Source organism: Cornus florida, unplaced genomic scaffold (genome assembly GCF_030987335.1).
Source record: "Cornus florida cultivar Cherokee Brave unplaced genomic scaffold, ASM3098733v1 CherokeeBrave_3.0.0_Hap2_Chr11, whole genome shotgun sequence".
Classification (NCBI taxonomy): Eukaryota; Viridiplantae; Streptophyta; class Magnoliopsida; order Cornales; family Cornaceae; genus Cornus; species Cornus florida.
Genome location: NW_026775581.1, coordinates 115,133,163 through 115,146,072, shown reverse-complemented (window position 1 = coordinate 115,146,072; position 12,910 = coordinate 115,133,163). Strand labels below are relative to the sequence as shown.

General features: G+C 34.0%; 1 protein-coding gene across 1 annotated transcript; it reads left to right on the top strand.

The window, feature by feature from the left end:
* The first annotated feature begins 1,978 nt into the window (after window positions 1-1,978).
* Window positions 1,979-12,738, top strand: LOC132282831 (signal recognition particle subunit SRP54 2). The gene is made up of 9 exons (XM_059784637.1): window positions 1,979-2,456; window positions 3,416-3,515; window positions 4,151-4,304; window positions 6,494-6,644; window positions 6,724-6,872; window positions 8,412-8,512; window positions 8,643-8,800; window positions 11,805-11,919; window positions 12,098-12,738. The coding sequence occupies exons 1-9, from the start codon at window positions 2,226-2,228 to the stop codon at window positions 12,424-12,426; spliced, it is 1,488 nt and encodes a 495-aa protein (XP_059640620.1). The 5' UTR covers window positions 1,979-2,225; the 3' UTR covers window positions 12,427-12,738.
* The last annotated feature ends 172 nt before the right edge of the window (window positions 12,739-12,910 follow it).

Here is a 12,910-nt window from a genome sequence, read left to right as displayed (position 1 = left end):
CTATGGAGATGGCTTTATACACCAACAATGATGATATTTTTCCTCTCCATGAGTAGCTAAAACATTTCTTAGGAAATTTATGAAACCCTAGTCCGAGTAACATGGTTTGATTATTCTTTAATTTTGGAGATTTTTATATGTATATTGATTTAATAGTTTTGAGCAATTGACTTAGTTGTATTAAGTAATTGGGTTTTAATGAATAAAATTAGTTTTAATAAAATTAATCTCTTGTTGTAGAATTAATATTGTTTTAATTGAATTCAAACCTTTCTATTGCGAGAGATTGGCGTCTAAGGGCTTATCTTAATGATAGAACTGGTTATCAATATGAATAAATATTTTGATAACTCATGCTTAGGGAAGACGAGTTGTACTGCATGGTAGATTAGAGTAGTTGATAGATAATTCATGTCAACCAAAAATGAGTTATGGCTTAGTATTTATTTATACATACATTCTTAATTGAATTAAAGTGTGCTTGTAGCCAGGGGCGGAGCCATAAATTAAATTTAGGGGGGGCATAGTGTAAAAAATATATTTCAATAATGACGACAATAAATATATATTCTATAAATTAAAATATAAAGAAGAAAAATTACTCAAAATAATATATCAATCAATGAATAGTTTAAGAATGATAAATAGTTAACAAAAATTTAAAAAAGGAAAGAAAAATGAGAGAATTTTGGAAGGGAAAAAAATTAGAGTTTTATTCAAAAAGGAAATTTTGACTTTGTTAGAAGGGAATTAAACCTGTTTAAAGAGTAAAAAAGAGAAAAAATAAAAAATTTAAGAAATAATTTTTTTTAAAAAAATTAGGGGGGCATTATATGAAAATTTTCATATATACATGTAAAATAGTATATATATTATAGTAAGTGGGGCCAGGCCAGAGGGGGCACGTGCCCCCGGGCATATACTGGCTCCGCCCTTGTAGTCACTTGATTCCCGTATATATACATGTGTGTGAATTTCTTTATAGTTGAAGCAATAGACCAAAGTTTTCCTCACCTTGATATCATCCCTTATTAATTTAATTTATTTTCAGTTTTATTGCAACTTAGACCTAGCTAAAACAAAATTTTTTTTTTCTTTCTTTTGAATAAAATAAAGACTAATTTTATGCTTAACTATGCATTCTTGAGGTTCAACACTCTCAACATAATCCTATCATACAATAATTCATTCTATTGCGAGTAGTTTTTATCATTAATATTACACACATCGTACCAAACCAACAATAATACAATGGATCTTATCAGTTAAGTGTGCTCAGAATTTCACAGTTAAGTGTGATGGAGTATTAATCTTTGAAGATAAAATATTAGGCTAATATTGATGTATAAGTCAGTAGGTATGTTTTCTAGTAAATTCATGTATGCAAAATGATTATTTTATTTCTTATTTTTTGAAAATTTAGATTAAATATAATGATTTATTTGTATGCCTAACTGAGTAGGTGAGCCAAGCTCGATCAGGAGTCAAAGCTTGACCGAGCTCGAACATGCACTCGAGCACTTTTTATTTTTTTATTTTGCTGCGATGAGCAATGTTAGAACACCATAAAATTTGGCTATAATTAGCCCTTTAAACGGGCACGCCACACCTCAATCGGATTCTGTCACTACTCTCTTGAAAAACCGCTAGGGCTCCATTTTATTGGAGTCATTGCTTGAATTAGTCTAATGCAAACTATTAGTTGGATTATTGATTTAATGATATAAAAAAATATTATCGAAATAATCACTTAATCGTAAGGTGAATTAGTCACGTCAAATTTTTAAGAAAAAAAAAAAAATTCCTATTTAAACATTTCGTCTTTTAAATTCTTATTTTTAAGTTTATTATCAGAGTCTTATTTTTTAAAAAGTATGAGATAACTAAATCACGTCACGATTCGGTAACTATTTTAGTATAGGATTCGATTATCTCTACTCAATCCTAATATTATAAGAGTATGTCGATAAAAAAACATTGGTTCGAGTTTTTTGTACTCCCCGCATTGTATTATCGCTACTCACGTGCCTGGCTTCCTAAACTTGACCTTTATTTGCATAGGTTCCAACCTTCCTACCCGATCCAAAACCCTAACCCTAATTATTTGAAACAATCGTGACAACAGACAATCAATCAATCGATTGATCAAATATTCTTTCTCTACCTTCTTCCTTCAGTCTGAATCTCAAAACAGATCGCGTTATTCAGACAGACAATCAATCAAAATGGTGTTAGCACAGCTAGGAGGGAGTATTTCGCGTGCTCTTCAGCAGATGAGCAATGCCACCATCATCGATGAAAAAGTTCTGAATGAATGCCTCAATGAGATCACGCGCGCTCTCCTTCAGGCGGATGTTCAATTCAAGCTGGTCAGAGACATGTCTACAAATATAAAAAAGATAGTGAATTTGGACGATCTCGCTGCTGGCCACAACAAGCGTAAGATCATCCAACAGGTAGGTTCTGGATTTTCATCCAACAGGTAGGTTCTGAATTTCTGGTGGTGTTGATGAATATAAAGCAATATGACAATGGATTTTATTGTAATAATGATTATTATTATTATTATTTAAACTAGTCTTCTGCGTTGCTCTTGTTCCCAAAGATATGAATATAACCTAAACTAACCCAAATGGTCGAGTTACCCTCCAATTAAGTGGAGGGTGTTAAATAATGTAAATTTTAGGGGTTGGTTGATACAAATAAAATTGTTTATTCAATTGCAAGAAAAGGTTTGTTTGATGGCATTTTTTAAGGTTCGTTCAATAATTGGTTCATTATTGAATGAGGGTTTATGATATTGTGATTGTTGAGTTGTTTTGGGATATAGGGATTTGTGGAATTAATGATTTACACCTTGAATGTGAATGTCCAATTGAACCAGCTAAGAAATTTCAGGTGTTAGTTTTTATATAATGTATTGTTTTAAATTTTGAATTTTGACATTTGTACTTAAAATTCCAATGAATTGGCTTTTGATGCAGAGTTCATTTGCACTATTAATATATATTTTTGGGGTTGAATTTCTGATAAATTTTCAATTCTTATTTTATGATTATCCCCCATTTCATGGTTCACCATAGCCTATGTCTGTAACTATACTTGAGAAGACTAAAAAATTTCAATTTCATATTGACATTGCAGTCATGCCTACCTAGAGTGAAGTTTGAGAATGGTCTTGTATTGGTCCTGTTTATTTTTATTGGATCTTAGGAAGTTTGTTCAATCGGTGAGAATTGAATTTAAATACTTATCCAAATAATTGAGTCTGTCTAAATTTACGTTACTTCTAAGTTGTATTCAAATAATTGAATTAATTTTTTTGTTCTTTTAGCATAACATTGCTTTGTTATTGTTAATTTTTGTCACTGCTAGACCTAGACTAATGTGGATCCTGCTTTAAATTTATTTCTAGGCCATATTCAATGAGCTTTGCAAAATGTTGGATCCTGGGAAGCCGTCTTTTACTCCAAAGAAAGGGAAAGCAAGTGTAGTCATGTTTGTAGGTTTGCAAGGTATGTTTATTTTCTCAGCTGATTCTGGATTGGATTATTCTATTCTGTATTATGTAATGTCTAAATAATGCTTTTGACATTGGAAAAAGCTGTTATGGTCATGGCCTTCATCATATGTACTTGTTTGTCTGAGTGTTACATGTAGTTTGATTGAATAATGGATCCACAATATTTTCACATGTTAATAACTTTATATATACTCCTGCGTCCAAATTGCTTGTCCATGCAAGAAGTTCCTAATTTTAAGGCGCATTTATGTGTCTATCCTTATGGTACAAAGTACAAGATTCCAAAACTACTCCTTCAAAAGTTAGATTGTTCAGGAAGCTTCCAGAAGTACTTGTTCAAATGATAACCCTAGAGAAGTTTTTTTTATAGACTTCTCAAACTGGACAAATATGAGGGGATTTTTTTTGGTGGGTGTTTTTATTATTATTATTTTTTTGTTGGGGGGGGGGGGGGGGGGGGTGTGTGGGGGGTGTATGAAGGGATTATTTTTTAAGTAATTAATCATTTTGTATGTTGTATTTATTTTCCTGTGTGTGGTTTACCTTCTCTTTCCTCCATAAAGTGATTTATGAATTTTTTTTCCTTTGCATATTTATGAATGATTTTCTGTATGAAAATAATTCCAGGGTCTGGGAAAACAACAACATGTTCAAAATATGCATATTACCACCAGAAGAAGGGCTGGAAACCAGCTCTGGTGTGTGCAGATACATTCAGAGCTGGTGCTTTTGACCAGTTGAAGCAGAATGCTACTAAAGCTAAAATTCCTTTTTATGGAAGGTACTCTTTTCACAATTTATTGGTTCTCATGCTGTCAAGTGTGATTTTGGAAGCTTGATATGTTGTGCTGTTATAATGATTCATTTTTCACTGAATAGTTGAGTGTTGGTATGGAAAGGAAGTAGTTGGAAATGTTGGTTTTAAAACTAGTTTAGCAGAAAAAGAGCAAGAAAGTGAAGTGAGAAGAAGATCAGAAAGGGCCAATGGGGTGGTGAGTGTGAAAAAGGAAAACTCGTTTGTAGTTTTTTGTTGACTCCACAAGTCAGAAGTAACTATTATTATGATAACCACGGACATTAACTTCATCGTCGGTAGTTTCAGTATGTAAAGGGATGGAGCTAGTTGACATTATGTCTAGGAGGAGAGTCAATATAATGTGCTTACAAGAAACTAAGTGAGTATAGATAAAATTAGAAAAATTGAAAATACAGGATGCAAACTGTATTACACTGCAGATAAAATTAGAGAGTACTGATTAAGATGGTTTGATCACGTGCACCAACAGCCAGTAGCTACACCGGTCAGGAAAAGTGATGTGGTCCTTAATGAGGGTGGAGAGTGGCGGCGGCGGTTGAGTGCAGAGAGATGATAAAGACAATTTTGTCTTTTAGAATTTTGGGTTGGTTAGGTTAGCTTGATGTGTAGAATTGGTGTATAAAAAATATGGACAATGGTAATTTATTGTTACTGTTAGCCAACCTAACGGATCTTAACTCTGACAAGGTTGTCACAGTTATTTTTTTAAAAGTTTAATCCAAAGGTAATAAAGGCAAATATCAGAGGTTGGGGTAATTTACCCTAAAATTCATTGTAAAACAATGAAGAATTATTTAGGCATAGAATCTAACAAAATAAATGAGAGTATATGATTTCCAAGTGCTAACTGTAGGTATACTCATTTTCAATTTCGAAGTTATTAGTGTGTACAATTTTTGTGAATGTGACATATTGATTTTTGTTTAAATATTCATTTGTGACCGTAAATTTGCAGCAAAGTATGAATTATTGAATTTATAAGCCATTAACTATATAGAATTTCCTTTGAATATTCACTAAAATTTACTAAAAGTCATTAAAAATATGATTTTATTGAATTCTGTGTATCAGTTCATTTTGATCACGTTTCTTAGTGATAAAAAGTTTCACATTTGCGTAAGCCAATTCCCGTTACAGCCTGAGACCGTAACGACATGACCACGTTTTAAGACCTTGGATAGGAAAGCTGTGATAGCATGTGTGTAAACTGACAAAATTGTCTGATATAAAGCAAAATGAAATGTAGCCGATACCAAATGAAAAAGGTTTTGCTGAGTTGAGTCGAGTAGAATAGGAACTAGAAAAATGCCTCTAACAACAATCACTGCAAAGTGGGATTATATGACAGATGACCAATCAAGGCTAGCTTGCACAAGTCCCCAAAAACAAAAAACAAAAAAAGTGTTTGCGAGAGCCCACCAGTGAGGCGACTGCAAATAATAATTATTTTTATTCAGTTAACATGGGGTTATTGTCTATCTCATACCATGTCTATCTTAATAAAGCAACAATAAGATCATCAGTATCCATATGCTTATCTTTATTAGGACATGCATGGAGATACAGTGACAATGACAGATTTGATCGGTACATACTTATTGGATGTATTTGAAATCCCAGTCTGGAGTATATGGAGGAGCAATATTAATACTTTGTGTGCTAAACTTGCAATTCTGCACCAAACCTAGCCATCATCGTTCTTTCAACTCATTTTATCATGTTGTCATGCATCTAATTGCCAGTTTATTAATTGACAACAAATGCTTCTCCATTCGATTCTATCTGTTTGGCAGATGACAATTTTAATGGTCTTCTAAAAGAGTAGCCTAGTTTTGGAAGAGTGCAGAAGTTGGATGCATATTTTTAGTGCCAAGCTGCTTAAATAATAAATTTTTTATGGACGAGTTCAGATGACTTGCGAGTCTTGTGACTAAGGTGTATTTGAAGAAAAGTTGCAAGACTATTCATTAATTTGGACTTGCCATATGACCTTTGAAATTTGATCATTCATTTTTTTTTTTTTTCCCTTCTAAGAGTTCCCATTTAAGTTATATGCCTCTGAACTTCTGACATCAATGTATCTCCTAATTATTTGGTAATGCATTTTACTCTTAGAGCTCATCATGGAATAACTTATTGGTTTTTTACAACAGCTACATGGAGTCAGATCCTGTTAAAATTGCAGTAGAAGGTGTTGAAAGATTCAACAAGGAAAATTGTGATCTGATAATTGTAGATACCAGTGGACGCCATAAACAGGAAGCTGCGCTCTTTGAAGAAATGCGTCAAGTTTCTGAAGCAACGGTACTTTTCTCATACACTGCTCTACTTATCTATTATCTGCTGATTACAGCTTCTAATCTCTTTTCTTGGAATCTTTTAGAAACCGGATCTTGTTATATTTGTTATGGATAGCAGTATTGGTCAAGCTGCATTTGATCAAGCTCAAGCATTCAAACAGAGTGTTGCAGTTGGAGCTGTGATTGTTACTAAAATGGATGGTCATGCAAAGGGAGGTGGCGCTCTTAGTGCGTAAGTGTTAATGATTCACTCACTTAACATTTGCCACATGTTAAATGCACTTGTATAGCATTCTAGTTGGTTTTTACTAATGTTCTCCATCTGCTTTATAGAATTTTTATATACTGTATATTATCAGTGTATGTGTGATATATATATATATATATATATATATATGGTTAATATTTTGTTTTGATTCAGTGAAGAGAGTCTACATCACTTAATTTTTATTTTTAGATAAATGTATGTGCAATCTAGAGTAACTAAACTATGTATTAGCATTTATACAGTGTAAAGTTGCATAAACTTAACCTTCCTAAATGGAAGGAGGAAGAAGTTGCAGAACTTTTTTAACTCAAAAGTACATTGTGCCAACAATTTGTGGTCAGCAACACCAGTCATTTTCCCTGATCGAATTAGTCTGTAGCACATTATGCCAATGATTTTTGGCCAGCAAAACCAGTCATTATCCCTGATCCAATTAGTCTGTAGTCTGATTTCCAGATCACCTTTGTTTTTCTTTTGTTTTTCTCCATTTCCTGTATATTAGAGGTTCTGTCAGACACTTAATTACCTGTTAAATTATACACAGCTGTTGATCTTCCTGTATATCGTTTGATTGTGTTATTGAACCTTTTGCTTTATCTGACAATATTGAATTTAAATCAGTAAGAACGTGACTGTCCTTGGTGGGGATTTATTTGAGTGCTATCAAAACTCTCGAAATGCAATGCAATTTTCTTAGTATTCCTAGTAGTTGTTATTAATACAGGGCTTTTATTGTTCCACTTGGTGTAGCCTTTTCTCATAGCTATCATTTTCTTGTAGTAAAGACTTCAATAGTTCCTTTTCTGATTGTAATTTGTATTGTTTTCTTGACGGTACAATCATAATTGTGCATTTGGATAGAAAATCATGACTTTCTAATTATGTGAAACTTCTAATTGGTTGCTATGACTGGTCCAGTAATATTAGTACATGTGCTTTGGAACTTCGAACTCTTGTATATTTCTGTTGACATCTCACTACCAACTATAGATTTACGATAACGTAACACACGTGGTGTATGAAATAAAAAGTAACTTCTTTTGATGTTGCTGCATATGCTATTTAGCATGGTCTTGTACTCCCCTCCATTGAGATGTCTCTAAGATGGAGTGCAAGCAGTGAGGAGCTTAATGAGTGAACAACTTCCTACTTCTAAAAATTTGGCCGTCTTTATTTGAGCAGTAGACTTTGGTGTGTTTGTGCCGACCTCTTGATGCTGAAACAAGACCTGACCCAGAACCATAAGGAGGCTTGTAGTAAATGGTTGGCAGTTGGATAGTCTTTAGTTTTGCAACTCCATTGATTGAATTTGCAAGGCGTTGTTCAAGGAAGAATGATAAATTTCCATGAAGGATCATATGGTGGAAGAACGTACCCTTGAAGTTGTTTTTTTTAACTTGTTTTTTATTGGATGCTATTTGAACTTATGACAATATAAGAAGGTAAATATCATGCCTTTGCTTTTGTTAGCTTTGACATTTTGATTTTCACTTTCAATACCAGAGTTGCAGCAACAAAAAGTCCTGTCATATTTATTGGAACTGGAGAGCATATGGATGAGTTTGAAGTTTTTGATGTTAAACCATTTGTCAGCCGTCTTTTAGGTTTGCATTTCCTTTCTCCAATATTAATGCCTCGAGTTGGGTACCATTATCTGGCCATTTCAGTTAACTATTTTTTAGAAATACTTTAGAATTAATGTTTTATTTACCTGCAAAATTCAATTTGAACTAGGCATGGGTGACTGGTCTGGGTTCATGGACAAAATTCATGAAGTTGTTCCTATGGATCAACAGCCTGAGCTTCTGCAAAAGCTTTCCGAAGGGAACTTTACCTTGAGGATTATGTATGAGCAGTTTCAAAACATACTCAAAATGGGTCCTATTGGCCAGGTTTGTATTTAACTTATTTATTTATTTTCCTGGTAAGTGGGTATATATTTAACATTGTTCTGTTAAAGCTTGAGAAAAGGGTGTCTATTTGATATCCAAAATGTTTTTTTTTTTTTGAAAATGCTAGTAATTATTTATCAATATTGCAAGTTCTTTATCATTCTCGAAATTCCTTTCAGACAGTTTAGTAAGAGTTGCTGGGATTTAAATATGTGCCACTGTTGTTTGGAAAGGAATTCTGAATTCTGACTACTAATCAATTTGAGGAATAAAAGATGTAGTTAATCAATTTGAGGAAAAAAAGACGTAGTGAATGAAAATTTTACAAAGGCTTAATATATTCAAATTACAGTACTGCTGGAGTATTTCCAACAAATAATTGCCATAAAAGTAGCCGGAATAAACAACCTGGTTGTATGTGACCTAATTAATTTCTTCTTCTTTCTTCTCTTCTTATTTTTTTATTTATTATTTTTTCTTTTTCTTTTTGATGATAAACATAATTTCTATTGGGTAAAAAGGATTTACATTTTGATGGCTTTCTAATAGAGGGGTAGAGAAGGGGAAAGATAGAGCTTCTCAAGTAAACTGTTTCTAGTGAGGCACTGCTTTAAGCAAGGTAGTCTGCTTAAGATTTAAGTGGATTTTGTGACATTAGAGGCAGCACATACTAAATTAGGTCCACAAATCAAATGATACAAGAACAAATGGACATAATTTTTCGGACCTATAATGGTGGGTTTGATATCTAAGAACTACTCAACAATAGTCAGACAAGTGGGAAATGTTGTGGTGAACCAAAAAGGTTTGGCTTGAGCTGGATCTAAACGTTGGCTAGGGAAATGTTCTCTTATATCTTGGATTGTTTGTCTCGTCTCATCTCTTTTAATCATTAAAGGGAGGACTTCTTTTAGTCTTAGTTGGCGTACTTTTATATTTTATTTAATTTTCTGGCACTTGCATTAATAATAGTTCTCAAAGTAAATTAACTAAAGGGATTGTGGGATAACAGATGCAGAGGGGTAAACTTGACTCAACAAAGCGTTTTCCCGACTACTTGGGGTCAGTTAGATGAATCCTAATTTTTCATTCCGCTCTATCATCATTCAAACCACATGTTAACATATCATTCCTTACTAACTCTACCCACTGTAAATTTGGCCTTCCCCTTCCCCTAACAGTACCCTTTACGTGGGTTATGTCACTCTTCCTAACTGGAGTACTTAGTGGTCTTCTTTCTACATGACCAAACCATCTTAATCCAATTCTCCTCAATTTATCTCGACTTTGATTAGTTACAATAGTGTTTGATCCAGAAATGCTGGTTGGAGAGGCAGGAAGACAAGTGTTACCCCAACGATTTCGTAAATGTTCTCAGTTCTAATTCTGTTCTTTCTTGTCTAGCTGCACATCTATCGCAACATTCCATTTCTGCCAAACACACTTTATATGTATGTTGTTTCTTAGCTGCCAAACATTCTGTCCCATAAAGCACTACTGGTCTAATAGCTGTTTTACAGAACTTACCTTTAAATATTAACAGGATACGCCTTCTCCCCCTCTAGTTATTAAAGAATCTTGAAGAGACTCTATAGGAGCTTTAAGGAGTTTAGCTTTTAGTTGTATCTCCCAAGTCGGCTGCTTTAGAAATGAGAGACAGAAAATAAAATAAAAAAGTGTACTGAAATAATCTCTCCATGAAGGCTCCTAGTGGCTAGCTGACATGAATTCCTAGGGTGTGAGCATTAACATTTGGCTTCATGCTATCCCATTTGGGCAGCACGGAGTGAATTTGTAAACATTTGAGCTAGATATGAGGATGTCATGAATTTCCAATAGCTGTGCATTTGAATATAGAGTCACAAGCCTGGTAACTGGCTTTATGGATACAGATTTAGTTTAAACAATCAATTGTTATCCTTGCAAATGAACCAAGAGGAAGATGAGAAATATTCCCAGGAGATCCTCCACTGGACCTAAAATGTCAAATCTGAAATTCAAGTAAATTAACAGCCCTATTTTGAACCTTTCGAAAGGCAAATATATAGTTCAAGGAAGAAGGTTGACTGTCTTCTTTGCTACTTTTAATGTGAACATATTTGAAGACTGCTTTGCTTGCTGCGTTGCATATGAAGCATGTATTAGTTGACCTAGCTTTATGATTTCTTCTAGGGCTTGCAACTCGGGCTTAGATTTCATGTTAAAACTTCGGGTTAATTCGGGTTATTCATGTGGCTAATCTTCACACCGAAAATTTAATATCATCTTGAATTAGTTTTAGATTAAATTACTCTTAAAAAGGAAAAAGTTCAAAAACTTTTTTTGTAGATTTTTAATAAATTACAAACAAATTCTTAGAAAGTTAAGTCTCCTAAATGTTAACATACAATAAGTTAAGATTTAACAAAGGAAGGTGAAAAGAAAAAAAGGTAATCATAGTTTAAATATTATATATAATGTATTTTAAAGTAAAAATATATATGAAAATAATATTATAATTCGGGTTCGGGTTGGCTCAGGTTGCTAGCACTTCAACCCAAGCCCAACCCTAATTATAAAAATAATTGCCCAAGCCCGCAAAAAATCGAGTTGCGTTCGGGTTTCCCAACCCAAGTTGCACCCCTAATTTCTTCTCATTTGGGCACACATCTGGAGGCAGCGGCTTACCACTTTGCTTGTGAAGCACATAGAGGATGACATAGGTTAAGGATTTCTTCTCTCTTGAAGTAGTCTGGAAATATTATATTGGCTGCTTAAACCAGGGAACCTACATTCTGGAGTCTTCTTGAGTAGGAGAGAAATATAGATCTCTTGTAGTACCTTGGAGAAAGGGTAGGTGTTTCTTTGTTATTGTCAAGATTTAAGAAGTTCCAAGACAAGAATAATTTGAATTTTGTAGTACCCTGGCTTTTCTCCTTTTTGTTGAGTCTGTGTATGTCACTGATGAATTTGAATTTAGTGGATTTTGTTTTATGTTATCAATTCATCTGTTTGCTATATTCAGGTTTTTTCGATGCTTCCGGGATTTAGTGCAGAGTTAATGCCAAAAGGCCGTGAGAAAGAAAGCCAGGCAAAAATAAAACGTTATATGACTATGATGGATTCAATGACTAATGAAGGCAAGTTAATTCTAATTTCTGTGGTTTTTTTGGTGTTTGATTCTAATTGCTAATCTGTTGTGGGTTGCGGTCAATGGATAGTTCCAGCCAATTTCATTTGGTCTCTTAGGGGGATCACTTTCACTTCCAGGTTTCCGGTATCCAAAGTTCTGATTCTAGTTGCTGATAATGTTTGCAGAATTGGACAGTTCTAACCCAAAACTCATGAATGATTCACGAATAATGCGGATAGCGAGAGGATCAGGTCGTCAAGTTAGAGAAGTAATGGAAATGATGGAGGAATACAAGCGTCTTGCTAAGATCTGGAGCAAGATGAAGGGACTCAAGATTCCTAAGAAGGGAGAAATGAGTGCCTTGTCCCGAAACATGAATGCACAACATATGAGCAAAGTCCTTCCTCCACAGATGTTGAAGCAGATTGGTGGCATGGGTGGCTTACAAAACTTGATGAAACAAATGGGGTCTGCTAAAGACATGATGGGGATGTTTGGAGGTGGTGACAAATAGAATCTTTCCACAACCCAACATCGAGCTCAAGCCATTGCCAAATACCGACTATAAACATTATTTGGCAGGAGGAGAAAGCGTCTGGACTTCCAAAAGTCAGGTCATTAATGCCCGCTGCTTTGCTTTTCTGTAGTAGTTTTATTATTTTTAATTTTTTTTCAGGACAATTTTTATTTTTTTTACCTCATATAGAATGAAAGACTTGTTTTATTTTTTGTAAAATTGAAGCAAGCAGCCAAAATTTACCATTGTATGTATTCAGGGCAAGCGGCCAAATTGTTCATAAGAATTGAAATGAAGTTTCAGATCACAGTTTGAACTTGCCAAAAAAAGAGTGTATAAAAAAAGAGTGTATATAAGCGGTCAGAAAGTGTGACCTGTTTGTAGTAAAGGTGGCACAAATGACGTAAACCAGTTTCGCCAATCCCGAGCCTATTTTCGAGCGAGCACCAGCCTAATATGCACTGTTGGGAAAGACTTGTGT